Genomic DNA, 26,467 nt, shown 5'->3' with positions numbered 1-26,467 from the left:
TCTTTGGAATGTGGGCCCCTTTGCCCACCTAGGCTGCAAAAAAGTGTCACACATGTGGTATCGCCGTATTCAGGAGAAGTTGGGGAATGTGTTTTGGGGTGTCATTTTACATATACCCATGCTGGGTGAGAGAAATATCTTGGCAAAAGACAACTTTTCCCATTTTTTTATACAAAGTTGGCATTTGACCAAGATATTTCTCTCACCCAGCATGGGTATATGTAAAATGACACCCCAAAACACATTCCCCAACTTCTCCTGAGTACGGCGATACCAGATGTGTGACACTTTTTTGCAGCCTAGATGCGCAAAGGTGCCCAAATTCCTTTTAGGAGGGCATTTTTAGACATTTGGATACCAGACTTCTTCTCACGCTTTGGGGCCCCTAGAATGCCAGGGCAGTATAAATACCCCACATGTGACCCCATTTTGGAAAGAAGACACCCCAAGGTATTCAATGAGGGGCATGGCGAGTTCATAGAAATTTTTTTTTTTTGGCACAAGTTAGCGGAAATTGATATTTTTAATTTTTTTCTCACAAAGTCTCCCGTTCCGCTAACTTGGGACAAAAATTTCAATCTTTCATGGACTCAATATGCCCCTCACGGAATACCTGGGGGTGTCTTCTTTCCGAAATGGGGTCACATGTGGGGTATTTATACTGCCCTGGCATTCTAGGGGCCCTAAAGCGTGAGAAGAAGTCTGGAATATAAATGTCTAAAAAATTTTACGCATTTGGTTTCCGTGAGGGGTATGGTGAGTTCATGTGAGATTTTATTTTTTGACACAAGTTAGTGGAATATGAGACTTTGTAAGAAAAAAAAAATAATAATTCCGCTAACTTGGGCCAAAAAAATGTCTGAATGGAGCCTTACAGGGGGGTGATCAATGACAGGGGGGTGATCAATGACAGGGGGGTGATCAATGACAGGGGGGTGATCAGGGAGTCTATATGGGGTGATCACCACACAGTCATTGATCACGCCCGTGTAAGGCTTCATTCAGACGTCCGTATGTGTTTTACGGATCCGATCCATCTATCAGTGCATCCGTAAAAATCATGCGGACATCTGAATGGAGCTTTACAGGGGGGTAATCAATGACAGGGGGGTGATCAGGGAGTCTATATGGGGTGATCACCACAGTCATTGATCATGCCCCTGTAAGGCTTCATTCAGACGTCCGGATGCGTTTTGCGGATCCGATCCATCTATCAGTGGATCCGTAAAAATCATGCGGACGTCTGAATGGAGCTTTACAGGGGGGTAATCAATGACAGGGGGGTGATCAGGGAGTCTATATGGGGTGATCACCACAGTCATTGATCACGCGCCTGTAAGGCTTCATTCAGACGTCCGGATGCGTTTTGCGGATCCGATCCATCTATCAGTGGATCCGTAAAAATCATGCGGACGTCTGAATGGAGCTTTACAGGGGGGTAATCAATGACAGGGGGGTAATCAATGACAGGGGGGTGATCAGGGAGTCTATATGGGGTGATCACCACAGTCATTGATCACGCCCCTGTAAGGCTTCATTCAGACGTCCGGATGCGTTTTGCGGATCCTATCCATCTATCAGTGCATCCGTAAAAATCATGCGGACATCTGAATGGAGCTTTACAGGGGGGTAATCAATGACAGGGGGGTGATCACCACAGTCATTGATCATGCCCCTGTAAGGCTTCATTCAGACGTCCGGATGCGTTTTGCGGATCCGATCCATCTATCAGTGCATCCGTAAAAATCATGCGGACATCTGAATGGAGCTTTACAGGGGGGTGATCAGGGAGTCTATATGGGGTGATCACCACAGTCATTGATCATGCCCCTGTAAGGCTTCATTCAGACGTCCGGATGCGTTTTGCGGATCGGATCCATCTATCAGTGCATCCGTAAAAATCATGCGGACATCTGAATGGAGCTTTACAGGGGGGTGATCAGGGAGTCTATATGGGGTGATCACCACAGTCATTGATCATGCCCCTGTAAGGCTTCATTCAGACGTCCGGATGCGTTTTGCGGATCGGATCCATCTATCAGTGCATCCGTAAAAATCATGCAAACATCTGAATGGAGCTTTACAGGGGGGTGATCAGGGAGTCTATATGGGGTGATCACCACAGTCATTGATCATGCCCCTGTAAGGCTTCATTCAGACGTCCGGATGCGTTTTGCGGATCGGATCCATCTATCAGTGCATCCGTAAAAATCATGCGGACGTCTGAATGGAGCTTTACAGGGGGGTGATCAATGACAGGGGTGTAATCAATGACAGGGGGGTGATCAGGGAGTCTATATGGGGTGATCACCACAGTCATTGATCACGCCCCTGTAAGGCTTCATTCAGACGTCCGGATGCGTTTTGCGGATCCGATCCATCTATCAGTGGATCCGTAAAAATCATGCGGACGTCTGAATGGAGCTTTACAGGGGGGTAATCAATGACAGGGGGGTAATCAATGACAGGGGGGTGATCAGGGAGTCTATATGGGGTGATCAGGGGCTAATAAGGGGTTAATAGGTGACGGGGGGGGGGGGGGGTGTAGTGTAGTGTAGTGGTGCTTGGTGCTACTTTACTGAGCTACCTGTGTCCTCTGGTGGTCGATCCAAACAAAGGGGACCACCAGAGGACCAGGTAGCAGGTATATTAGACGCTGTTACCAAAACAGCGTCTAATATACCTGTTAGGGGTTAAAAAAAAACACATCTCCAGCCTGCCAGCGAACGATCGCCGCTGGCAGGCTGGAGATCAACTCTCTTACCTTCCGTTCCTGTGAGCGCGCGCGCCTGTGTGCGCGCGTTCACAGGAAATCTCGGCTCACGCGAGATGACGCCTATTGGCGTTAGTGTGACCTGGGAGCGCCGCAGAAATGACGCCTTTCGGCGTTAGCGTGACGGTAAGTGGTTAAGCACACTGCTAGAGTAAAAACTTATTACTACTGATGACTCATGGCACCCCCAGTTATCAGCTGTCAGAAGAGGCTGTAGCGCTCTTCCTAGGCCAGTGACATCACGATAATTGGTAACATAGCCTTTTTTCAGGTCAGTCTCATTCAAGTGAATAGGCCTAGGCTGCAATACCAAGTAAAGCCACTACAATTTATAGCATTGTGCTTGGCATACTGTGAGGAGTCTACAGTGCTCATCTAAGCTCTGCGTCCCTTTCAAACAGCTGATTGGCAGGCTTGCTGGGACTCGGACCCCCACTGATCTGATACTGATGATCTATACTGCAGATATGTCAACTATATTATACTACCCGGAAAACCCCTTTAATCTAAACAGAAGGAATTTAAAATTAATCAGTGACAATTATATCCATCTCTGGAACAGATGAAAAGCAATATTGCTTAAGGCTACATGCACACGACCGTATGTGTTTTGCAGATCCGCAAAAAAAAAACGGATGACATCCGTATGCCATCCGTTTTTTTTTTTTTGCGGATCCATTGTAACAATGCCTAAAACGGACATGAATAGGACATGTTCTTTTTTTTTGCGGGGCTACGGAACGAACATACTGATGCGGACAGCACACAGTGTGCTGTCCGAATTTTTTGAGGAACCATTGAAATGAATTGGTCTGCATTCTATCCACACAAAAAATTGGAACGGACACGGAAACAAAATACATTCATGTGCATGAGGCCTAAGGATACTAGATTTCACTGTTGAGCTGTCAGTTTTGGTAGTGTACTGAATGCATAAATTATGCCATACTATGGTGGTAAAGTAGCATATTTTGCATATTATTTTAATTTAAACTTTTGCATAATTCTTCTTCAACCTCTCTCAAATATAATGGAAATGTTATGGATGTGGAAAACATGTCAAGTGTCCGCATGTGGATTAGTTTAATTGAATGGGGTTAATCCGTGGTCGGATCTGCAGCATTCAAATTTCAAATCAGCTGCTGAAATCAAAGGGTAAGTCTCCGATTTCTGCCAAGGATTCCGCGGCATGTCAGATTTTTCCAATTCCAATGTGTATTTTTCGCCATGTTGAAACACCCTAATGAGGACAGTATCTTACACTAGGGCCTTACCTCTGCAGGCTGCATTTTTACTGGCTTTTCACTTTCAGCACATATCGCCTCTATAAGCTCATGTACAATTGTTGGAAAGTCGTCAAAGGAGCTGACAAAAAAGATGTCCTCTAAATTACGGTTCATCATTATAGCCCGCAGCTCATCCATATCTGCAGCTCCTACTCCAACAGCAATCATTCTGATTCCTATGAAAAGGAATAAGAAGCACTCTATTATCTCAATAGATCTCACTGAACCCTAATAGTGTGTTTGAACATTGTTATTATAAACTAGTGAACAACCATTTTAATTACACACAGATCTTCCAATGGCATCATAAGAAAGCTGATTAACCAAGCTGAAAATGTAGTGAAAGTCAAATCATGTCAAGAGATGCAAACGTGTAATAGCACTTTAAACAGCAAGAAGAAAAATGTGCAATTTTAAAAAAAATACTAAAAAAAACGGGAAAGATGTATAATTTCACAAATGGTGTGGGTATAATTACGTGATGAAATAGAAAAGTACACTTAATGCACCTATTTGCATACTGTAAAGAAAAATATTTTAAAACATTTCACACTTTAAGATGTACGCTATGGATTAATGTCATCCTCAAGATTGCAGTTCTTCTCTTTTAGATAGCTAGAAAATAAATGAGATTTGTGTCACATTTGTGTGTATGTAAAGTACATGCTTTTTATTGTTCCATGAGATTAACAGAAATGTGACTCAAATCTTCTGTATTACGCCTTTTTCATTTCACACAGTTCATATAGCAAGATGTCCATGAATGTATTTCCATAATATTTCCATAATAAGTGCACTAACAATAATGCATTATGTGAAATATTGTAACAGCGAAGATGAGATAATAGATAAGAAAGAACATCATTATCAGTTATTATCAATCCTGTTTGGAAAACCCATTTTCATTTACCCAAATAGGGAATTCTAAATGAATATATGGGGATCAAAAAACAATTGTAAAATAAAAAGAATGGGCACTCTTATATCTGGTTCACAAGGTTAGCAAAGTGACACTAATTTATTAATAACAATTCATAAATATATACAAATAGTCACCATACACAAATATATTGTATGTCCTAAACAGAACTTTACCCTAAAAATGCTGCAATATAAAATATCAGATAAAATATATCGGTCCACTGATATAGCTAATAGATGAGGATGTGGGCCTGTTAGTCCGGCCAAAATTAACCAGACTGCATAGGAATTAGCGGACTATCTGTCCTCTGTTAGTTATAGCAGTAACTGATACCGAGTCGTTCTCCAAACAAAAGAATAAAAAATGGTTATAAACCAACATGTATATGTGTGAAAATCAAATGTTAGCAAGATGATAAATCAATAATAATAGTGATAAAAAAAAAAAAAAAAAATTCCATAGAGTGAAAATTCCTGTGAAGTAAATATATGGCTCAATATAGCAGTGCTCAAATCATTAAAGTGTTAAATGCCTATGTAAAAGCGTAAAGTGTCGCTGGAGATTCGGCAATAATAGTAGACAGTTAGTCTCACTGGTGATTATATTCCTAAAGACCAGTCTTTCTGTTATATCACAGATCTCCTAGGAATCGGCTTTATATAACAATGTTCAATCGATACAGTTCATAGGAGTGCACTATATTTCACAAAGTTGCGGTCCAGCAAAATAGCTAGTTGAGCGAACTTTGAATTCCAAAGCGGCAGTGCAGTGTAGATAAGTTGATTATGCAGCGGTACATATAACTAGAGCAGTCTTTGATTCGTTACTCACGTACAGTCCTGCAAGTCCCACCGTGGCGTCCCACGTGGTGTAGATTCAGGGTAAGCTTTCCCTCTGGGCAGCAAGTCGAAAAGCTGCCTTACTGCTGGGTAGAAGTACTGTGCAAACAGGTCTTGCAATTTTGCAAATCCGGCTGTGAGTGAAAGCACTTGCTCTCTCACGCTGCAAATTCACATTAGGTTCCCTTAATTGGAATAGGTGTTCCACCTGTCTTGGTCAGCATAGGTGGTTCAATCTCACCCGTCACTCGCTGCACTGTGTCCAAAAGGCCGCGGTTTAATTCTCCTTAGGAAGCGCTTCCTTAGTCCAACAGATATATCAAACTGTTATAGTTGAAAAGGCCGGTTTTTTGTCAGTCCAATTCCTCCACGCCAGACGCGTTTCGAAGGTTATCCTCCTTCTTCCTCAGTGGCTCTATTGGAACTGACTAACTTGCCGGCTATTTATTCATTTTCACAGCCCAAGGGACTCTATAATAAACCTGAAATGGATCTAAAAGGATCTGGATTTCACAGATACCATTTTCATGTGTTGCGGTATACATGCGATTCCTCTGCGGTTTTTTATGCATACATGCGTTTTTTGTAATATGTGATCGTGAGACCATCAGAGACATTAGTCATGTCTAATTTTTGTTCTAACTGGTTGCATTTTATTCTTATATAGATAATTAGATCAAATGACATGATATCTCACTTAACATTAACCATTCTCCAAGCCATATTTCTGCATTTAAAATAGAATAAATCGGATCTAGTATAGTCTATGGGTTGGGGTCTCTTAGCATTTAGCATTCCTTAGCTAATTTGTCTATCAGCAGATATATATAATTCAGTTAGGTTGTAATACTGAATTCAATTATTAAAATTTTTTTTTTTAAGTTTTTGGTTAAAATATATTTATTTATTAATGAATTAAAAATATATGTTAAGAATAGATTAAATGTTAGGGGTTATCTGTAATAATTTTAAAAAATAAATAAAAATATAAAATATAAAAATATTTATTTTGTAAAATATTCCAGAATATTGCAACAACCTTAATTACAGGGTGTGTCCCTATACATAAATAAATATGCGTAATATACAGGGTGGGCCATTTATATGGATACACCTTAATAAAATGGGAATGGTTGGTGATATTAACTTTCTGTTTGTGGCACATTAGTATATGTGAGGGGGGAAACTTTTCAAGATGGGTGGTGACCATGGCGGCCATTTTGAAGTTGGCCATTTTGAATCCAACTTTTGTTTTTTCAATAGGAAGAGGGTCATTTGACACATCAAACTTATTGGGAATTTCACAAGAAAAACAATGGTGTGCTTGGTTTTAACGTAACTTTATTCTTTCATGAGTTATTTACAAGTTTCTGACCACTTACAAAATGTGTTCAATGTGCTGCCCATTGTGTTGGATTGTCAATGCAACCCTTTTCTCCCACTCTTCACACACTAGTAGCAACACCGCAGGAGAAATGCTAGCACAGGCTTCCAGTATCCGTAGTTTCAGGTGCTGCACATCTCGTATCATCTGAAGGCAATTGTCTATGCTGTGAAGATACGAGATGTGCAGCACCTGAAACTACGGATACTGGAAGCCTGTGCTAGCATTTCTCCTGCGGTGTTGCTATCAGTGTGTGAAGAGTGGGAGAAGAGGGTTGCATTGACAACAATATATTTTTATTTATTTTTTTAAATTATTACAGATAACCCCTAACATTTAATCTATTCTTAACATATATTTTTAATTCATTAATAAATAAATATATTTTAACCAAAAACTTTTAAATTTTTTTTTTAATAATTGAATTCAGTATTACAACCTAACTGAATTATATATATCTGCTGATAGACAAATTAGCTAAGGAATGCTAAATGCTAAGAGACCCCAACCCATAGACTATACTAGATCCGATTTATTCTATTTTATATGCAGAAATATGGCTTGGAGAATGGTTAATGTTAAGTGAGATATCATGTCATTTGATCTAATTATCTGTATAAGAATAAAATGCAACCAGTTAGAACAAAAATTAGACATGACTAATGTCTCTGATGGTCTCACGATCACATATTACAAAAAACGCATGTATGCATAAAAAACCGCAGAGTAATCGCATGTATACCGCAACACATGAAAATGGTATCTGTGAAATCCAGATCCTTTTAGATCCATTTCGGGTTTATTATAGAGTCCCTATGGCTGTGAAAATGAATAAATAGCCGGCAAGTTAGTCAGTTCCAATAGAGCCACTGAGGAAGAAGGAGGATAACCTTCGAAACGCGTCTGGCGTGGAGGAATTGGACTGACAAAAAACCGGCCTTTTCAACTATAACAGTTTGATATATCTGTTGGACTAAGGAAGCGCTTCCTAAGGAGAATTAAACCGCGGCCTTTTGGACACAGTGCAGCGAGTGACGGGTGAGATTGAACCACCTATGCTGACCAAGACAGGTGGAACACCTATTCCAATTAACCGCCTCACGTCCGCCCATAGACTATAAACGTCCTATGGGTGGACGTCTATTTCTGACAGCACGTTTTAAAACGTCCTGTCAGAAATAGCAGCTGCACGCTAATCGTGCAGCTGCTGATCGGGTTGCCCGCTGTCAGTGACAGCAGGGCAACCCTAAGACAAGGCAGGGACAGTTCCCAGGTGTCCCTGCCTTCACGATCGCTGCAGACACAGCGCTCACCGAGCGCTGTGTCTGCAGAGAAGGAAGCGATGTGCGCTTCCTGTTCCGGCCCGGCGGTCATGTTACCGCCGTGACCGGAGTGTGCAGGAGCTGTGTGAGGTCTCTCAGAGACCTCGATCAGCCCTGCTGTGAGGCTGTACAGCGCTGGATTGCTGCTGTACAGCCTCTATAGGGGTGCATTTGTCCTGTAACTGGGGCTACTATGTCAGCCCCAGTTACAGGAGAAATCAACTGTGAAAAAAAAAAAAAAAAGTGAAGTAAATGTCCCCCAGAGGTCTTGTATGACCTTATGGGGGACGAAAAGTGTAAAATAAAAAAAATAAAAATAAAAGGCTGAAAATAAAAAAATAAAAAAAAGTTTCACATGTAAAAAAAAAAAGTCCCCAAGTAAGGAATGAAAAAAAAAAGATAAAAATAGAAAAAATAAAAAAAAGTATACATATTAGGTATCGCCGCGTCCGTATAAACCAGCTCTATAAAAATATCACATGACCTAACCCCTCGGGTGAACACCGTAAAAAAAAAAAAAAAAAAACTGTGTCAAAACAAGCAATTTTTGTCACCTTGCATCACAAAAGGTGCAACACCAACTGATCAAAAACGCGTATGTCCCACAAAATAGTACCAATAAAACCGTCACCTCATCCCGCAAAAAATGAGCCCCTACATAAGAAAATCTCTCAAAAAATAAAAAAAACTATAGCTCTTAGAACATGGAGACACTAAAACATCATTTTTTTGGTTACAAAAATGCTATTATTGTGTTAAAGTGAAACAAATAAAACAAAGTATACATATTAGGTATTGCCGCGTCCGTAAAAACCAGCTCTATAAAAATATCACATGACCTAACCCCTCGGGTGAACACCGTAAAAAAAAAAAAAAAAAAACTGTGTCAAAACAAGCAATTTTTGTCACCTTGCATCACAAAAGGTGTAACACCAAGTGATCAAAAATGCGTATGTCCCACAAAATAGTACCAATAAAACCGTCACCTCATCCCGCAAAAAATGAGCCCCTACATAAGAAAATCTCTCAAAAAATAAAAAAACTATAGCTCTCAGAACATGGACACATTAAAACATAATTTTTTTGTTTCAAAAATGCTATTATTGTGTAAAACTTTAATAAATGAGAAAAAGTATACATATTAGGTATCGCCACGTCCGTAACAATCTGCTCTATAAAAATGTCACTTGACTGAACCCCTCAGGTGAACGCTGTAAAAATAAATAAATAGAAACTGTGCTAAAACAACCAATTTTTTGGTCACCTTGCCCCATAAAGTGTTATAATGAATGATCAAAAAATCATATGTACCCAAAAATAGTACTAATAAAACTGGCACCTTATCCCCTAGTTTCCAAAATGGGGTCACTTCTTGGGAGTTTCTACTGTAAGGGTGCATCAGGGGGCTTCAAATGGAACATGGCATCTAAAAACCATGTGGAGTTCCTTTTCTTCTGCGCCCTGCCGTGTGCCCATACAGCAGTTTATGACCACATGTGGGGTGTTTCTGTAAACCGCAGAATCTGGGTAATAAATATTGAGTTTTGTTTGGCTGTTAACCATCGATGTGTTAAAGAAAAAAATTGATTCAAATGGAAAATCTGCCAAAAAAGTGAAATTTAAAAATTTGATCTCCATTTTCCTTTAATTCTTGTGGAACGCCTAAAGAGTTAACAAAGTTTGTAAAATCGGTTTTGAATACCTTGAGGGGTGTAGTTTCTACAATGGGGTCATTTATGGGGGTATCCACTATGTAGGCCCCACAAAGTGACTTCAGACCTGAACTGGTCCTTATAAAGTGGATTTTGGCAATTTTCGTAAAAATTTGAAGAATTCCTTCTAAACTTCTAAGCCTTCTAACGTCCTAAAAAAATAAAATGACATTTCTAAAATGATGCCAACATAAAGTTGACATATGGGGAATGTTAAATAATAAATATTTTATGAGGTATCACTTTCTGTTTTAAAAGCAGAGAAATTGAAATTTAGAAAATTGCGAATTTTTCAAATTTTTGGGTAAATTTGGGATTTTTTCATAAATAAAGGTGAAATATTTTGATTCAAATTTATGACTATCGTGAAGTACAATGTGTCACGAGAAAACAATCTCTGAATGACTTGGATAAATAAAGGCGTGCCAAAGTTATTACCACATAAAGTGAGATATGTCAGTTTTGCAAAATTTGGCCTGGTCAGGAAGAGGGCAAAGGGCCCAGATGGGAAGTGGTTAAGGGAACCTAATGTGAATTTGCAGCGTGAGAGAGCAAGTGCTTTCACTCACAGCCGGATTTGCAAAATTGCAAGACCTGTTTGCACAGTACTTCTACCCAGCAGTAAGGCAGCTTTTCAACTTGCTGCCCAGAGGGAAAGCTTACCCTGAATCTACACCACGTGGGACGCCACGGTGGGACTTGCAGGACTGTACGTGAGTAACGAATCAAAGACTGCTCTAGTTATATGTACCGCTGCATAATCAACTTATCTACACTGCACTGCCGCTTTGGAATTCAAAGTTCGCTCAACTAGCTATTTTGCTGGACCGCAACTTTGTGAAATATAGTGCACTCCTATGAACTGTATCGATTGAACATTGTTATATAAAGCCGATTCCTAGGAGATCTGTGATATAACAGAAAGACTGGTCTTTAGGAATATAATCACCAGTGAGACTAACTGTCTACTATTATTGCCGAATCTCCAGCGACACTTTACGCTTTTACATAGGCATTTAACACTTTAATGATTTGAGCACTGCTATATTGAGCCATATATTTACTTCACAGGAATTTTCACTCTATGGAATTTTTTTTTATTTTTTTATCACTATTATTATTGATTTATCATCTTGCTAACATTTGATTTTCACACATATACACGTTGGTTTATAACCATTTTTTATTCTTTTGTTTGGAGAACGACTCGGTATCAGTTACTGCTATAACTAACAGAGGACAGATAGTCCGCTAATTCCTATGCAGTCTGGTTAATTTTGGCCGGACTAACAGGCCCACATCCTCATCTATTAGCTATATCAGTGGACCGATATATTTTATCTGATATTTTATATTGCAGCATTTTTAGGGTAAAGTTCTGTTTAGGACATACAATATATTTGTGTATGGTGACTATTTGTATATATTTATGAATTGTTATTAATAAATTAGTGTCACTTTGCTAACCTTGTGAACCAGATATAAGAGTGCCCATTCTTTCTATTTTACAATTGTTTTTTGGTGACTAGGGTACGACATCTGTTTGGTGCACCTTGCCATCTTGAGCCAGAGGTGAGCCATCCTTTATCTTTTTAATATATGGGGATCGTCTGTTCATAATTCTCACGCCTTGGCCAGATTGGAGAGAGGTAAAAATAGACATCACTTCTGTCCTGTCCAGCATTTCAAAGACAACCCATTTATTTGAATGGGCACAATGTAATGCTTAAAGGGGTTGTCCAGCTTTTTGGCCTTTTTTAATAGACCTCTGCAGTGTGTTGTACCTCTTGAAAACTGATACTCGCCTGTTCCCTGCCACCTTGTTCCAGCTCTCTGGATACCTTTAACAGTCCCCATTTTGTAAACTTCTGGATGATGGGGACATTTATGCCACTGCAGCCAATAATAGGCCTCAGTGGTAATATATCTCCAAGTTGCACGTGACCCAGCAGTGACATGACATTTGGGGACACGTCACCACTGAGACCAGTCATAGGCTGCAGCAGCATATATGACCTTGTTGATCCAGAAGTTTTCAGTATAAGGACCAGAAGACCACTGAAGGGAGCTAGGTTGCTGGAACAGAGCAGCAGGGTTCAGGTGAATATGAGTTTCTTAAAAGGTACCACATGTTGCATGTTTACTTTAAGGTTTCGCCACAGATTACAGCTGATCACTGGGAGTCCCCGGCAAAAGGAGCTTTCTAACAAGTAGGGACTGCCCAAACAGACAACTCCTACACATCTATACAAATTGAATGTATATTAATAAAATAAATTCGGAACTTGAAGACTTGGCAATGATGGATTTTATTTATCATGTCAAATAATTGATTTAGATCACCATGTAAAATAAAAATGACATTACCTAAGGCATGGGCCACTCTTGAAGGCTGCATCACATTATCCTGTGATCGTCCATCAGTCACCAACACCATCACATGAGGAGACGAAGGCCTCATTCCTTGAGATACTTGAAACATCTCCTTTAGAACGTGTCCAATGCCTCGACCTTAACAACATTTATAGACTATTTATATATTATTGTATTATGCATATTATATATATATATATTATATAGATATTTATAGGTAAATACATAATTTTTTAATGCTTATGAGGTAACTGTGATTAAAAAAAATCTGTACCGAACAATTCAGGTTTACCCCTCCACAGTAACAAGTACTAAACTGTGCAGTATTACCACATCAATCACTGCAAAACCACAGCCATAAAGTCCTAAAGAGTCCTAAAACTTAAATTGAAATTACTGTTAAAAAAAAATGCTACTCCATTAAAAGCAAGATGGGGATTTTGCAGTCAATGAATCAACAGAGAGGAATAAATAAATGTATAAAATAAGAGTTATTTTCTATGTATCACATATTGTTGGTGTTTATGGTGCCTTAGTAATTCAGACCGATGTGCTTTAATCTTATTCAACTCATTAAGATGGCGCTCGTCTTATCATGTAAATGGTTCCCATTGTCCCAACTCCATCCTGCACATTGTCCTAACTTATGCTACACATTTGCTGTGATGGGAGTAAAGAGAGAATGATATTACAAATCTCTTATACTAGCTTCACTTCACGATGATTATACTGACATTATTCTATTCAGGGTTGTCCAAACCCTACCTACAGTATATTTTATCCATACAAACTCCTTAAAGAACATCTGTTCAACATAATCAACCCTATTAAGGCTACTTTCACACTAGCGTTTTAGTTTTCCAATATTGAGATCCATCATAGGGTCTCAATACCGGAAAAAAACGCTTCAGTTTTGTCCCGATTCATTGCATTCCGTTCCATTTAGTTGCATTCCCATACTGGAGAGCAAACCGCAACATATTGTAGTTTGCTTTCCGTCCTGGGATGCGGAGCAAGACGGATCCGGCATGACCCCCAATGTAAGTCAATGGGGACGGATCTGTTTTCTCTGGCAAAATGTGCCACAATAGAAAACAGATCCGTCCTCCATTGACTTTCAATGGAGTTCATGACGGATCCGTCTTGGCTATGTTAAAGATAATACAACCAGATTCGTTCATAACGGATGCAGATGTTGTATTATCAGTAACGAAAGCATTTTTGCTGAATCCTGCCGGATCCAGTAAAAATACTAGTGTGAAAGTAGCCTAAACCAGACATACTGCCTGGTAAGGTTTATCGTGGTGAGTGTAATGACCTCTCTCTTGCTGTAATTAGATGTTCCACTGCAGAGAAATTCATGCTTTTATAAATATGCTAATGAGGTACTTGGAGGGGCTGCGCTACCCCCTCAAAGCACTGCTTCATCTCTTGCTCTCCTCTCCCCTGTTGCTACTCCCTCTACCACAATGATTGATAAGGCCAATAATCCCCACTGATCTGATGCCTGGATAACCTGCCCTGAGATCAGAACTGCGCATGCGCTGATTGTACTTTATTTTTATTTTATTTTTAGGACAGAGAGCTGATTAGAATTTTTTTATTTTTTCATATTTTTTAAAACTTTCTTTCACACTTATTTACACTTTTTTTTTAGTTTAATTTAAGTCCTACTAGGGGACTTGAACATGTGATCGCTTGATCACTTATCCTATAGACTGAAATGATTTAACACTGCAGCCTAGATTCACTATGTTCCTATAAAGCCTTCCCACAGGCAAGACTGTAACGGAACTTGTCGCAGGTCTCTGAGCCTTCAGCGAGGGTTAATGATTAAGAGGTATCTCCAAGTACATTAGTCCATATAGTATACATATATTATATACCTGGCTCCTTCAATGTCTAAAGTTCAGCAAACTTATTATACCATTCATTATTGTTTTATTGATTAATTATACTGTTCATTCTTTTTCTTCATTCTTTTTATTATTTCACATTGAAATTCCCTGATTCAAAAAAAGAGGGTAAAATACCCAAACTGGTTTAATTTTACATTTTTTTCAGATATTATGCCAGAATATGACTCAGATTGTTTTTAATGGAGGCATAGTAACATCTTTTTAATGTTGATTACAATAATAAAATTTAAGTTTTAGGACAACGGTTAAAGAGGCTCTCACCAGTATCAACCGTATTAAACCAGGCATATAGCCTGTAGGGTTGATGACGAGTAAAGCGATACTTGACTTTTATCTCATTTTTACTTTTATGTAAATAATCTATTGGAGCACCAAGAGGTGGGTTTATGTGGTTTGAGCACTTCTCTAACGACGCCCCTGGTGCTCAATATAGACTCCTCCAATTCTTCAAAGACACCCCCCCCCCCTTAGATTGACAGCGCTAGACGCTGAGTTCTCGCATTTGCACACTTGTTCGCTAACACAGCGTGCATACCATGTCTTCTGCAGTTTGCCAAGCAGCAAAGAAAATTAGTGTGCATGCGTTGTTGATATCACTACACCCAGATGAGGAGGCATCTTTGGCTTCAGCAAGAGCATGCGCACTAATCATCTTCGCTGCTCAGCAAGTAGCAGAACACGTGATGCGCATGCCGTGCTGTGCTATCAAAGAAGTGTACAGGACTGAGAACTCAGTATCTAGTGATGTCAAGCAGAAACAGATCAGGAAGCAGGGAAGGGCTGCAGCTGTTCTAGATTTTCCCTACACTTAGCAGCTGCAGCCTGCTTATACGACCTTAAATTCACTGTGCTCCGTTAATCACTGCCCCCCCCACTTCACATGCTGCAACTGACTTCCCTCCTCACTACTAAGTCGAGACGGAGGGTGAGGGAAGAATGTCTGCAGCAATGGTGGATTATAATAGGGGTGTTCGCAGCAGCAGGGCACAGGGGCATATAGTTCCCTGCCCCGCCGCCGATCACCGCCATAGGCTTCAGGCCTAGTAGGCCTAAGGCCTATGTGGTAGTAAAAGCCCGGCGCAGGCTTGCGTAATGACGTCATCGCACGTCTGTGCCGAGGCCCAGGGCTTTGATGTACGCGTGCCTTACTTACCATCCCGGACACAGGTAAGTATTAGCATTTATTTATTTTTATTTTTGTGTGTGTGCCAACTTTGGGGGGCAGAGGAGGACATATTACTGCAGGGACATTAGGTGCAAATGATTACGTGGGGGCAAATTACAATATGAGGGCAGTGTGGGGGAAATTACTATATGGGGTAACGTGGGTAAAATTACTATATGGGGTAGTGTGGGGGAAATTACTATATGGGGCAGTGTGGGGGAAATTACTATATGGGGGCAGTGTGGGGGAAATTACTATATGGGGGCAGTGTGGGGGAAATTACTATCTGGGGGCAGTGTGGAGGAAATTACTATATGGGGGCAGTGTGGGGGAAATTACTATATGGGGGCAGTGTGGGGGAAATTACTATATGGTGGCAGTGTGGGGGAAATTACTATATGGTGGCAGTGTGGGGGAAATTACTATATGGGGCAGGGTGGGGGAAACTACTGTATGGGGCAGTGTGGGGAAAATTACTATATAGGGGCAGTGTGGGGAAAATTAATATATGGGACAGTGTGGGGGAAATTACTATATGGTGGCAGTGTGAAGGAAATTACTATATGGTGGCAGTGTGGGGGAAATTACTATATGGTGGCAGTGTGGGGGAAATTACTATATGGTGGCAGTGTGGGGAAAATTACTATATGAGGCAGTGTGGGGGAAATTACTATATGGGGCAGTGTGTGTGGGAAATTACTGTATGGAGCAGTGTGGGGGAAATTACTGTATGGGGACAGTGTGGGGAAAATTAATATATGGTGGCAGTGTGGGGGAAATTAATATATGGTGGCAGTGTGGGGGAAATTACTATATGGGGACAGTGTGGAGAAAATTAATATATGGTGGCAGTGTGGGGGAAATTACTATATGGTGGCAGTGTGGGGAAATTACTGTATGGTGGCAGTGTGGGGGAAATTACTATATGGTGGCGGTGTAGGGGAAATTACTATATGGGGCATGGTGGGGGAAATTACTATATGGTGGCAGTGTGGGGGAAATTACTATATGGGGCATGGTGGGGGAAATTACTATATGGTGGCAGTGTGGGGGAAATTACTATATGGTGGCGGTGTAGGGGAAATTACTGTATGGGGCAGTGTGGGGGAAATTACTATATGGTGGCAGTGTGGGGGAAATTACTATATGGTGGCAGTGTGGAGGAAATTACTGTATGGGGACAGTGTGGGGAAAATTACTATATGGTGGCAGTGTGGGGGAAATTACTATATGGGGACAGTGTGGGGAAAATTACTATATGGTGGCAGTGTGAAGGAAATTACTATATGGTGGCAGTGTGGGGGAAATTACTATATGGGGCAGTGTGTGGGGGAAATTACCGTATGGAGCAGTGTGGGGGAAATTACTGTATGGGGACAGTGTGGGGAAAATTACTATATGGCGCAGTGTGGAGAAAATTAATATATGGGGGCAGTGTGGAGAAAATTAATATATGGGGGCAGTGTGTGGGGGAAATTACTGTATGGAGCAGTGTGGGGGAAATTACTATATGGGGGCAGTGTGGGGGAAATTACTATATGGGGGCAGTGTTGGGGAAATTACTATATGGTAGCAGTGTGGGGAAATTACTATATGGTAGCAGTGTGGGGGAAATTACTATATGGGGGCAGTGTGGGGAAAATTACTATATGGAGCAGTGTGGGGAAAATTACTATATGGAGCAGTGTGGGGGAAATTACTATATAGAGCAGTGTGGGGGAAATTACTGTATGGGGACAGTGTGGGGAAAATTACTATATGGGGCAGTGTGGAGAAAATTAATATATGGGGGCAGTGTGTGGGGGAAATTACTGTATGGAGCAGTGTGGGGGAAATTACTATATGGGGGCAGTGTGGGGGAAATTACTATATGGGGGCAGTGTGGGGGAAATTACTATATGGTAGCAGTGTGGGGAAATTACTATATGGGGGCAGTGTGGGGGAAATTACTATATGGAGCAGTGTGGGGGAAATTACTATATGGAGCAGTGTGGGGGAAATTACTATATTAGAGGATGTTATTTTTGGGGACACTATACAGGCATTATTACCTGGAGCACAATATAAGGTGTTATTATTATTACTGGGGGCACTCTAGGGAACATTATAATTGCTGTAGACACTATAGGGACCTTTGGGATAAATTATCCAACTGGTGTAAAGTAGAACTGACTTAGTTGCCTATAGGAACCAATCGGATCTCACCTTTCATTTTTGACAGCTCCTTTGGAAAATGAAAGGTGGAATCTGTTTGGCTGCTATGGGCAACTTAGCCAGTTCTACTTTACACCAGTTTGATAAATGACCCCAATTATGTCTACTGGGGTCACTATTTTTTCAGCATTATAGTACCTAGGAAATTGGGGAGCACAATGGGCACAGTATTGGGAGTAGCAGCAGGATTACATTGTTGGGACACCAGGATGAGGAGGTTGATGGAAAAATTGAGAAATCTAACATGTCTGTGTAACAAACTCTGCAGAGATGAGATGCGGCTGAAAGAATTTGTCATGGTGATCTGTATCAGATGGAGGAGAAGAGGAAAGAGAAGGTCTACATGACTGAGATGTGACTGGATGTAAGAGGTATGTGGTGCTGTATTCTGCTATATGTAGAGCTGGCTCACTACTGTGACCTTCGTCTCATCTTCTCCTACAAGTCTTTTTTATTATAATCATATGTATTTTAAATTTGGCAAATTTGTAACAGCCTAGATAACAGTGATAACTTTCTGTGTACAGATAATGTAGTAGATGTTCCCTGCAGTCCTATGTAGCACCCCACATAACATAATAATCCACTGTGTTATGTGGGGTGTTACATAGGACTGAAGGCAGGGCTGGCTCCAGGTTTATGTGGGCCCTTGGGCGATAAATGCCAGTGGGCCCCCTTGAGACATTTTTTACATTTACATGTCTCCCTGTGGCTACCACACAGTATAATAACCCTCAGTGGCCCCCTTACAGTATAATGACCACTAATGGCCCTTCACACAGTATAATGACCCCCCAATGCCCCCACACACAGTATAATGACCCCACAGTGGCCCTCCATTCAGAATAATGACTGACAGTCGCCCCCCATTCAGAATAATTACCCCCAGTGGCCCCCACACTGGGGGTTATACTGTATGGAGGGGGCACTGGGGGTCATTATACTGTATGGGGGTCACTGTGGGTAATTATATTGAATGGGGGCTCTGGGGGTCATTATACTGAATGGAGCGTCATTGGGGATCATTATACTAAATGGGGGGGCACTGGGGGTCATTATACTGTGTAAGGGGCCCTCACACTGTAATGACCCACCAGTGGCCCCCTCACATACATAACATTGCTGGAGCGCAGGGGAGCCGGCGGTCCTGTCATTTACTAACCGCAGCTCATCTTCCTGCACTTCTTCTCTCCTCAGGCCCGCTGCAGCAGTAAGACACATGTGATGATGTCACCGCCGGGACTGGAGGAGAGAAGGAGCTGTGCAGTGATATAGCTAGAACTGACTGGGCCCCACAGCAAATTTTAGTACGCCGACAGCCCCTCCCCCCCAGTAGGTTCGCATCACGTTTTTCCTATCGGTTTGATGTATACAAATGTGCAGCACACCACAATTTTGTATCCTGCAGAGTCCAGGAAAAAGTACATACGTTAGCGTATATTTTATTTTTACAATGGAACCGTACGGTGAACGGACGCCACTGTATGGCATCAGTCTGAGGCATCTGTTAATGTATACCTTTTTGGTATACATTAAACGGATGGCAAAAATGTGATGTGAAACCAGCCTTAGTGCCAGAATAAGCACTAGTACACAGCGAAGCAGCAGGGTTGAGAGGGGAGGCTGCCATGTAAAGACGCTCTGTCAGAACCTGGTCCTGGTGGTCGGCGGTGTGGACTGTGTTTCCTAACAATCATTTATCTATTGGGAAATACAGGGCATAGTGTAATACATTAGAATCTATATACTATAAAGATATTAGCCCTACCCTGGAATAATAATACAATTAGGGGGGCATTTATTAAATAGATATACACATATATTAGGCGTATTTCTGACACATATTGTGGCGCAAAGGTCCTAAGCACTACAATCTGCAACTTTTCCCCACTCATGCCAGGCCTAAAAAAGGTGACATGGGCAGGGAAGGGGATACAGTTATTGCCCTACAGTTATTGGATACCACCACCATACAGTCACCGGATAACACCTCTATACAGTGACCGGATAACACCGCCATACATTGACTGGATAGCACCACCAAACAGTGACCGGATAAAATGGTATAAAAGGGCACAGTATAGGGAATGACTAGGGGCACTGTACAGGGTATGGTAAGAGGGGACAATGCAGGGTATAAGGGGGCACAGTATGGGGTGGGGGGCACAGTCACGTGACCCTGTGATGTTAAAAGGTCCTTATGGTGCATGCGGTTTAGACACCACCATAATGAGAGGCAGAGGAGTGAGACAGGGGCCTTGGGCCCTGGATGGACAAGAGGGGTGTACACAGCAAGTAGGTGAAAAAGGCTCTGAGGGGGATTCAAATAAGAAGTAGTGGCAGGAGGTCTGTGCAGGGCAGCAATAGGAGATAGGAGGGTGGAACAGGAGCTTTGATACATGAGGGAGGATAGGAGACAGCAAGGGCTCCATGAGAATGAGATAGGACAGGATATGTGGGGCAGGTGCAGGTGTCATGGAGGCAAACTGCTGAATGAGGCAGTAAAACAACTAAATATTATGAAGCTGCTGGTCTACTACAGCATCAAGCAGCAGCTTGAAGAATTCCCTGACCCCGCCCCCACCCTTCCTGTCCCACAGAGAAGAGACAGTCACAGTGCAGACTCACTCACAGACTGTCTTTACACTTCTGCTCCAGCTGCTGGGGTCTCTCTCCTCCTCAGGCAGCATGTCCTGTGTAGAGCGGGCGTGTCTGAAGCTGGTAGGGCAACATGTCTTCTCTGCTGGAGTGAAGAGGGGGCGTGTCTGAAGTTACGCAGCACAGGAGCTTGTAAGGAGGACAGTAGCAGCCAGCCTCATGTGACCCATCAGAGGATGCTACCTTGCTCCAGTCTGAAGCTGCGTAAGTGAAAGGACTGCAGCTTCCTGCACTCCAGCACAGAGCGCATCCATCTGAATTGATGGAAGCGCTCATAGAAGCGCAGTGGGCCCTGCACCTACAATGTAAATTTCAGATCCCTCCATGATTTCTAAGTGGGAGAACTTGAAAAATTGCAGGGTGTTCAAATACTTCTGTTCCTCACTGTATATACACTGAAAAAAAAATATAAACGCAACACTTTCGGTTTTGCTCTCATTTTGCATGAGCTGAACTCAAACATCTGAAACATTTTCTACATACACAAAAGACCCATTACTCTCAAATATTGTTCACAAATCTGTCTAAATCTGTGTTAGTGAGCACTTCTCCTTTGCCGAGATAATCCATCCCACCTCATAGGTGTGGCATATCAAGGTGCTCATTAGACAGCATGAATATTGCACAGGTATGCCTTAGACTGCCCAAAATAAAAGGCCCCTGTGGAATGTTGGTCCACTTCTCTTCAATAGCTGTGCTCAATGGGTGACATGTCCGGTGACTTGAGTATGCTGGCCATGCAAGAACTGGGATGTTTTCGGATTCCAGGAATTGTGTACAGATCCTTGCAATATGGGGCCGTGCATTATCATGCTGCAACATGAGGTGATGATCGTGGATGAATGGCACAATAATGGACCTCAGGATCTCGTCACGGTATTTCTGTGCATTAAAAATTAAAAATGCCATCAATAAAATGCACCTGTGTTCGTTGTCCATAACATACGCCTGCCCATACCATAACCCCACCGCCACCAAGCGCCACTTAATCCACAACTTTGACGTCAGCAAACCGCTCACCCACACGACGCCACACACGCTGTCTGCCATCTGCCCTAAACAGTGAAAACCGTGACTCATCCGTGAACAGAATGCCTCTCCAACGTGCCAGACGCCATCGAATGTGAGCATTTGCACACTGAAGTCGGTTACGACGACGAACTGCAGTCAGGTTCAGACCCCGATGAGGACGACAAGCATGCAGATAGGCTTCCCTGAAATGGTTTCTGACAGTTTGTGCATAAATTCTTTGGTTATTGTTGCTGCAGCTGTCCGGGTGGCTGGTCTGAGACGATCATGGAGGTGAACATGCTGGATGTGGAGGTCCTGGGCTGGTGTGGTTACACGTGGGCTGCGGTTGTAAGGTCGTTTGGATCTACTGCCAAATTCTCTGAAACGCCTTTGGAGACAGCTTATGGTAGAGAAATGAACATTCATTGCACGGGCAACAGCTCTGGTAGACATTCCTGCAGTCAGCATTCCAATTGCACACTCCCTCAAACGTTGCAACATCTGTGGCATTGTGCTGTGTGATCAAACTGCACATTTCAGAGTGGACTTTTATTGTGGGCAGTCTAAGGCACACCTGTGCAATATTCATGCTGTCTAATCAGCACCTTCATATGTCACACCTGTGAGGTGGGATGGATTATCTTGGCAAAGGAGAAGTGCTCACTAACACAGATTTAGACAGATTTGTGAACAATATTTGAGAGTAATGGGTCTTTTGTGTATGTAGAAAATGTCTTTGAGTTCAGCTCATGAAAAATGGGAGCAAAACCGAAAGTGTCGTGTTTATATTTTTGTTTAGTGTATATATATATATATGTGTGTGTGTGTATATATACATGTGTGCATGCGTCTATATATAATGTGTGTGTGTCTCTCTCTCTATATATATATATATATATATTGTGAGGCACGAAAAAAATTCCACTGCACCTCCAAAGCGTAAAATAGTAACAAACTTTATTCACCAGACCCGCGATGTTTCGATCCGCTTCCTGAGAAAGATCCCAGGAAGCGGATCGAAACGTTGCGGGTCTGGTGAATAAAGTTTGTTACTATTTTACGCTTTGGAGGTGCCGTGGAATTTTTTTCGGTTATTATTTGGAGGGGGATCGCCTTTACAGCCGCGGGCACTCCGCCTATACCTGATATACAGCTGTGCTGCCCAATTTTATATTTTTTCTATATTGTGAGGCAGTGACAGGCCTCATGGCTGCTAGGGGAGAGATATGGCAGGAGTTTCCATTTCTTCGCTGTTAATCAGCAGGTCAGAGGCCGCACCAGGTGGAATAATCAGTCTGGGATAACAGCCCAGTCCAGACTATTAGGAGGAGGAATAGTCTGTGTGCAGCAGAGGCCTGGGAAGGCTCTGTACAGGTGGGCTCAGCCGAGCTGGCTGAGGGGCCACGGGGATAGGTGTTAGCCTGAACTTTGGGGGATTTTGCGAGGTATTGGAATCGACGGTCGCTAGGCCAGAGTCAGGAGGACTTCTGGGCCACAATCCCCCAAAGGTACTGGACTTTGTTACAGCCTGGAAGTGCTGGATTGTTTGGCTGGGAAAAGCCGCATGTTCTTCCCGTGTGTAAACGGGGCTTTCAGTGAGGTAGGGAGTCCTCATGTTTAGTTAGAGCCCAGCCGGGCAGGTGTTTTATTTGTATTGTTTGTGTTGGTTTTGCTGAGGTGCCAAATAAAAGCAATGTTTGGCCCCTAACCCTGTGGTCGATGAAGATCATTGTGAGAATGACCCCCGAATAAGAGGCGATCCCTTACAATTGGTGTCGGATGCGGGCAGGTTTTCCATGAGAGAAGGGCAACGATCGGTTGCTAGGGGCAACGACGAGACAGCAGGTGCTGCTGAAAGCTGTTTTGCAGTGTGTGGAGTTAAAGGTCCGGAAGCCTGTTTGTTCGGTGGAGCAGGTGCTGCTCGTGCTATTGTGGACTATTTTTGCTGTGGTGCAGATATTTAAAGGGCCAGAAGCCCAGAGGAGAGACTGACTGAGGGAAAAAAAAAATATATATATTTTTTTTTTTGTTGTTGTTGTCACTATGAGGTCTGTGCAGACCCACCTGCAGCAGGACTGTGCAATGGATGATTGTGAGGTCAGAGGATCTGATACAGAAAGATCCTGCGAGTTGGTGATTGGGGGAATCCCGCTGTGGGTCACTTTAGATTCCCGCCAACGCGTGTCCTGGGTTAAGCCCGAAGTACTGTACTTTCTAAAGAGGGGGCCAGAGACAGATGTCACCGTGTCTCTGACCTTTATCACGGACTATGGCCCTGTGCAATGGGAGCTCTTAAAATGTGAGACCCTGGAAGTGGAGTTTGTGCTTAGCAAAGACTTTCCGTTCTTCTGGAAGCTATGGAGCGGAAAAAAGGCTTCGAGTTGTGCGGCTGGAGTTCCAGAGAAAAAGATGTGTGCCGTTGCCAAGGGCAACCGTCGGGAAGAAAAGGAGGTGGAGAGCGGTGCGGCTTTTAGGAGATCCTATGTTTCCTGCACGTGTGCGCAAAGTCCTAAAGAGTGTGGCTGGAGTTACCGTCCAGGAAAAGTCAGGACTCCAGGCCATGCTGTTTCCGGTGGCAACTTTTGCAGTAAGGAGTCTGCGGGTGTTCTGAATACCAGGAACCAAGAGAAGGCTGGTGATCTTGGTAGAGATGTCCACGACGTCAGGCGGTAAGACTGTTCCTGTTAATAGTTGTGTGGCAGATCCAGTGACCGTGAGCCGGCCGCAGGCGAAAAACCATCTCGGAAGTGTATGACATTCGGAAAAACACTGTTTGAACAGGCGGGTAAGCCTGTTGCGGTTACTCCCTCGCAGGAACCTGGAGGGGAGAAGGTTTCTGGGTCGCCCAAAGAGCCTGTGATCAAAGCTAGATTTGGGGTGGTGAAAGTCAGAGATCCCATGCTAGCCCAGGTAAGAGGTAGCATGATGGCCTCCCCAGAGACTGATAGAGTGTTACATGTTCGGGACAATTATGTGAATAATACGGACTATCAGGTGGTTCTCACTGAGGGAGAGTCTCCGGTGAGAACTGGGACTTGTGAACCTGATGTTACAAATACGCTCATACAGTACATGAGGGAATAGTGGGCCGTAATTTCCTCTTATGCTTGGAGGTTTTAAGTAATGGAGACACTTCTGCAGAGAGTGACAAAACTCCTGCAGAACCTGTACCTGTCCCTTTAAACGATAATGTCAAGGAGCTGCACATTGAGAACAAGGGTGCAGATAAGGTGCAAAGTGATGGTACCATGTTTGCTGAAATGCAAAATGGGAATGTGATGTCATGTGAAATATGTGATAATAATAACATGCCTTTTCCTTTGCAGGCTGTGATTGGGAAAAAAGCTCCCCCTGTTGGTAAACATGTGTCTGATATAAAAGTGTTGATAAATGTTGAAGAAACACTGCTAGGAGACCCTATTGTAGAAAATGTGGCGGGGCTAGAGGGTGTACCACACGTACCAGATGTGGATGTGCAGTCTCCACAGGTTTCTATGATTAATAAAATGTCCCAGGTGGGGATTGACTCATGGGTGCCCCTAGAGGTCAGGGTTAATAATGACACGACCAGTATAAGTGGCGTATGTGCCATGACAGTTAGCAACTCCGAGAGTGAGGCTACCATGTCAAGACCCAGCAAAACTAAAGTGGTTACTAGTAGCGACCAGATGACAGTTATATCTGACGAGACGAGAGTTCAGTCGGGTGACAGCCTAGTGCCTGAAGCTCATATCCAGACAGTTGTAGATGACCTGACAGGACAGTACAGCTACAAACTTGAAGATGTTTTCGCTCGCTCTGCAAAGTCCCTAGATACACTAGAGATGGGGCTAGCGGTTCTCGCAGAGCAACTTCAGGAATCTCCAGAGGTGTCACAGAAAGAGATAGATAGAACTAGAGTCACTAATAGAAGCAGAAATTCTGCAGAACTTCAAGAGGAACTTGCAGCTTCTGAGCGATCCAGACTTCATGCAGAGCAGGAAAAAGATGAGCTGGCTGATGAGGTTCTAAACAGCGCCTCAGAAAAATCTGCTCTCTTGGAGGAGAAAAGACAGTTGGAAGCCAGGATGGCTCAACTTGATTAAGAGTTGCGTGATCGGATGTTAGACCTGGACCACCAGAAACTAATTGTGTCTAAATTGGAGAAGAAACAGAAGATGTTGGACAAGCTCCTGTCTGAAGAGAAAACCAACTCGGCCAGATATGCCGAAGAACACGACCAAGCGGAGACTGATGCTCGAGAGAAGGCAACCAAGGCCCTCTCCTTGGCCAGAGCTCTTGAATAAGTACTTGAGGAGCGAGATGAATTTGAGAGGCTGAACAGGCAACTCAGAGCAGAGATGGAAGATCTATTGAGCTCAAAAGATGACGTCGGGAAGAACGTCTATGAGTTGGAGAAGTCTAAGCGTGCTCTCGAGCAGCAGGTGGAAAATGAGAAACCTGAAGAGGAGAGTCCTCTGAAGGATGTCAAGAGCTCTAAGCCAGAGCCTGTTAGGAGGCGGTCTGGAGATGATGGCGCTGTAGTACCGCCCGAGGCAGAGAAGATGGAAGGTCTTTCTGCTGAACCCGTTGATGGGGCTGATGTGGATGCAGAGGCCAAGAGTCTCATGACAGTGTGTAACCAGGACCAGGTCGCAAAAGACGTCCCCTCCGCCTACAAGGTCTTCCAAGTAGCCAGCAGCCTGCTGAGGAAGAAATATGAGGAGATGGACGACCAGTATGAAGATCCTGTCTACTACTGTGTGCTGGCTCTCCCGAATTCCTCCCAAAAGGAGAACAGTGTCCTGGGTGAGCCTCTGGAGAAAGAGGAGAAGGACTTAAAAGGGCAAGTATATGATGTCGGGTCCAAGGAAACAAAGGCTGAAGAAGTTAAGGCCGAGGTGCTCGGG

The 26,467-nt window shown here is 42.8% G+C and overlaps 1 protein-coding gene across 1 annotated transcript in view; it reads right to left on the bottom strand.

Moving 5' to 3' along the window:
• Positions 1-26,467, bottom strand: part of LOC120986031 (collagen alpha-1(VII) chain-like) — a 570,823-nt gene that overhangs the window by 433,546 nt on the left and 110,810 nt on the right. The window contains exons 24-25 of the mRNA XM_040414311.1: positions 12,606-12,749; positions 4,048-4,235 (exon numbers count right to left, since the gene is read on the bottom strand). Of these exons, the coding sequence (XP_040270245.1) occupies positions 4,048-4,235; positions 12,606-12,749 (332 nt within the window). The remainder of the gene's footprint in view (positions 1-4,047; positions 4,236-12,605; positions 12,750-26,467) is intronic.

The sequence above is a fragment of the Bufo bufo genome, chromosome 1, assembly GCF_905171765.1.
Source record: "Bufo bufo chromosome 1, aBufBuf1.1, whole genome shotgun sequence".
NCBI lineage: Eukaryota > Metazoa > Chordata > Amphibia > Anura > Bufonidae > Bufo > Bufo bufo.
Note: the sequence above shows the minus strand (reverse complement) of the source record. Positions and strands in the feature narration are given on the sequence as shown.